Source organism: Ctenocephalides felis, unplaced genomic scaffold (genome assembly GCF_003426905.1).
Source record: "Ctenocephalides felis isolate EL2017-DRISC unplaced genomic scaffold, ASM342690v1 CF-g0.4_SCAFFOLD_01170, whole genome shotgun sequence".
Classification (NCBI taxonomy): domain Eukaryota; kingdom Metazoa; phylum Arthropoda; class Insecta; order Siphonaptera; family Pulicidae; genus Ctenocephalides; species Ctenocephalides felis.
Window position 1 is genome coordinate 24,099,687 of NW_020537324.1, and position 4,760 is coordinate 24,104,446.

Consider the following 4,760-nt stretch of genomic DNA (forward strand, 5'->3'; position numbering starts at 1 on the left):
AAAAATATTTTTCAATGAATTCATTGACAAAATTTATAATCTTAAATCGTATTAAATGCATAGACAAAAAATTCATCTGTAAATATTTCTATATTTTAAACTTTCTTATATATAAAAACACATGAGTATATTAAGCAGATAGATCTTTCGTAAAATGTAATATTTATTATAACTACAAATATAATTTAAAAAAACCGGTAAATCACTGAATAAATTTCATATTTTTATAAGCATATGTTTTCGTATAAAGTATTTTATTTAGCAGTCGCACTATTTGAATATCATAATAATTAATGACAAAACTTAAATACTGGCCGTAATTGTTCGCTGCAATTTGAATTTCAGTTAAAAATCAGTTCTTCAAAAAGCTCAAACAAGTATGCTAGCCGTTTAAAATATTTGAAAATATGAGAGTATATAGTGAAAGTCATAGGCTGTACAAAATTTCAGTATTTATTTTTAAGGTGAACTTGTACTGATCATGAGACTCTATATATAATATCAATAAGACTTTAAATTTTTTTATGAAAAAATATGTAAAAAAATAAAATTATTTCATTTTTAATATATAATGCTATAGTTAACTAAATTATAGTGTATTCGCACACGTGGAATATTTATATCCGTGTTATTTTAAATATAATATGTATTTTTAATATATTTAAATTACTTAATATATTAATGGATAACTAATAATATATAGAAACAACAAATTATTAAAAAATATATACAACGGTATGTTTTATTTAATTTTTTATCTATGTCTTTATAAAATAATTAAAAGGAAAACAAACATTATATTTGGGCGTCTACATAGCGCATGGCGCAGGGCTACCTATATATTCCCTACCGTCCTAAACTAAGCTATCGAATATCGTTAATAATGTCCGTCGTAGTTCGCGGGCAGTCATGTCAAATACTGTTTATAGCCTACCTGTCGCGCCTTACTGATTGAATATTATTTTAATTATTTCGTTTAATTCATTTAGACGAAGGCATTGTGCAGATTAGGATCTGGGATTGGGAGCTTCTAGGATGGAACTCGGGTACCGGTCGATCCGCTAAGAGCTTCGGTGGTTCAGCCGTTTTTATACAGTGGCAGCGTTCAGTGCATATCTACCTCATGGTTATTAGGCAGATAGTCAACTTCACGAACGCCGTCACTAACTTAATCTAATTTATTTACAAAATACATATCGTATCACAAGTACACAACATAAAGTATCAATAAGCAATATTTTATATATATATTATTTTAAGAGGATAACAATAATTACTTTTTTATTATATAATATATATATATTTAGGTATTTAGTTTTACTGAGTATGTATGAGCTCTAGGTTCATCAATCAACATTCATCACTACTAACAATTAAGGGATATGTATCAATTATTATCTTTTGTTCCAGTTATTTTTACAATACTATGGTGTTATCAAGGAGAAGGGTATGATTTTAGAAGGACAAGGGGTTTGGCAGTTTGTGTTCACAGCCGATGCGAAGACCGGCTAGCCCGAGCTTAGCACGTCGCTTGTGCAACGGACAGGCGCGACGAAAGCTGACGCCAAAACTTTTTTTTACTTAGGCTATATAAAACTTTTTCTAATTATCTTCATACGTGTGACCATACTTTTATATTTATTTATTATATAATATATTAGATATTATGTTTTTAATTTAATATTATATTACTAAATTTTTTATATATTTTATGATGAGAATTGCCATTTTTTGCTTTTTAATCAGACTTTGAAAATCACGGTGAAATATAAAACAATACAGATTAATTTAAAAATATATACGTTGATAGAAACATTTAAATACTTAAATATAAAAATTAAATGAATAAGAAAAATTACTACCAATCCACGTGATAAACGATGGAAATTTTTATACCTCATGAGCATTGATTTTGGATAATGTACGGTTTATGCTATACTGCAAACTTCTTTATAAATCGATGAATGAATTAATTTAATACTTTAGATTTCATGAAACGTGGATTGGCATATATTTAAGTAGCGAGATCAAACTCTTATTTAATTTACATGTCTCAGCAGCCATGAAGAATCATAGCAATTTAAATTTCTCATCCCCCCACTTCTAACAAATAACTTATTCTATAAAATCTTTTTGCAACACAACCTTACAACAGATACAAAAAACAATACTACCATGAATATCTTTTTATAAAAAAATAATATCTAAATAGCAATGTATAATACTCTTAAAATGGTGGATGTGATAATATATTAATAAATATATATATATGAATTTTTATATTTTATAGTATATATGCAAATATATATATATATATATATATATATATATATATATATATATACATATATATGCATAGGTACGCACATATAAAAACGCTTGTATAATTATATATGTAAGTATATAATATACATATGTACGTATATAATATAAATATTATATATGCATATATGCATTTTATCAATCTTTTTAAACTGGCGGATATAGAGGCTATATATTTATGTGATGCGGCACCTCGTATGTACGCAATAGAAATTAAACCACTAATCATTAAAATAATAAGCGTGATTACACAAACACTCGCACTCATTCATACTTTTAACACTAAATATATCATTTCATAGATAATAGGGTAAAACAAAATCATAAACATTCGAAATCAAGAACATTTCAAATCTCTATTAGAAACAAAATAATTGATTAAACGAGAATATAATAATATATTTTGTGCTGATATAAAACAGCCACATACATTTCATTCAAACTCTTAAAACTACCGACAAAACGAGAACGTATAGTAATAATCATATGAATACGCGAAACGACGCTTAAGTAAAAACACCGCTTTATCAAGTACACAGACACAGTCGCACTTCTTCACAGACAACGCAAACATCTTAATTATTGAAACCGTGTAAACATTTTCGTTCAACACTGGCCATCTTTTGATGCGCCGGTCTAGGAGATGATGCGAATAGCCTGCACAACTTGTTGACTGCACACTGGGCAGCAGCCCTCGGAGGCGGCCACGCGATTAGCGCAATCCAAACAGAAAAGATTGTGTCCGCATGGTACTAATGCAGCGGTGACCTCCATATCACCGCACACACGGCATTCGCGCTTTGCGGACCCAAGCAGTGAGTCAGCGGGCGATACGGACGCGGCTGGTGATGGTCGCGTAGCCAAAGGCGCAGTAAATGACCAAATGCTGGATGGGTCAAAACTCGGAGAATCGCCGAGTCCCTCATCGCGGTCCAATGATCCATTCCAAATGGACACTAAATCTCCCAAACGCGTTCCACTGTGCGCGCTGCCGCCAGCCCCTCCTGAAGAACTGGAAGAGCAAGAAGCAGAGCTGGAGTACGCGCCAGAACTGCCGGATGAAGTCAAAGCAAAAGCATCATTTTGAACGGGCTCTAAGTAGTTGAACAAAGATCCCAATCCAGTTTTGTATAAGGATGCAAGAAGTTCGGGTGCGTCAGCATCTCCGCCAAGCAGAGCTCCTAAGCTTCCAGCTGTTCCAGCAGTAGCTCCATTGCCCGTGCGGAGTGCGATATGCGCTTCTATTTCTCTACGAGCAGTTTCTACACTTTCAGGGAGACCCGTAACCTCAAAGACGGGCTCCTTATCGCGACTTGGGGTAACAATGTATGTGTGAGTCTGATGCTGAATGCGTTTAATAGTAGCGCCTTTAGGACCTACAACTAATCCCACAACGCGATATGGAACACGCACTTGGATTGTGACATGGCCAGGAATATTTGCAGGTGGTCCTGGTGGCGTACTAGCGCCAGATCCTAACCCGCCGCTAAGATTAGATTTGCGAGATGCACGAATTTGACTAAAATGTTCTGCAGCAGAAAGAATTTCACGCTTAGCTTTGGCTACGTCTTCTTTGCGTCCAGTTACCACGAATACGGGTTCCTCGCCTCGCACAGGAGTCTTTATGTACGTATTGGTTTTTGCACGCAAGGCTTTGATTTTGCATCCTGCAACAAAATGTACTTGTCAAAATCGCGAATTCTAATATGTGGAACTAAATACAAGCAATATAAATATGATAAAACTACATATAACTACAACATCAAAATATTTAACACAAATCAAATGCCAATCGTGCAATACAATGGTATTTAAGCGGGAGATAAAACATATTTTAAAACTACAAAAAACTAAGAATGCTGTGCAAAGCGACCTTGATCATTTACTTCATTTGATGGGATCTTAAAGAATAAGTGTAATATTCCAAGATAAGTTACTGGCCGATGATCGCATTGTCTTAAGTTTTTAACGTTGCGGTTGAACGCGCTTCAACAGATAGAGGATGCCGCAGAGTTGAAGGACAGTTCTGTAAGCATTGAACTCTCGACTCCCGCGTAACAAAGCCACCGAGGGTCTTAAACATTTGGATAATGGTTGGTTGGGCAATCTTAGAAAATTATGCAGTTATAAATGAGTTCCTAATAAAATGAACAAGCGCATCAAGTTCTATGATAAACTTTGTGCAATATAAATTATGAAAAATATAAATCAAAACTAAATTTTCATAATGTCTTAATATTGTCGTTGTGGAAATGATATGGAATAACATTCGACAATGAAAACCTAATCATGTGCATTTATTATTGACGCGAGTATATAAATTATAAAGATAGACGCAGTCAAGGTTAATTAATACAATTAACAATATATTTAAAGTTTAATTACCTTCAAAATATCAGACGTAGATTCCTAGAATCTAGATCAACAATATTTGATAC

At 33.0% G+C, this 4,760-nt stretch overlaps 1 protein-coding gene across 1 annotated transcript; it reads right to left on the reverse strand.

The window, feature by feature from the left end:
• Positions 1 to 2,588: 2,588 nt before the first annotated feature.
• LOC113366630 (RNA-binding protein MEX3B-like) lies at positions 2,589 to 3,991 on the reverse strand (the record flags this gene model as incomplete). Its single annotated transcript, XM_026608266.1, is given in 1 exon segment — positions 2,589 to 3,991. A coding segment is annotated over 1 exon segment (1,033 nt), but the record flags the coding sequence as incomplete, so codon positions are not given.
• Positions 3,992 to 4,760: the final 769 nt, after the last annotated feature.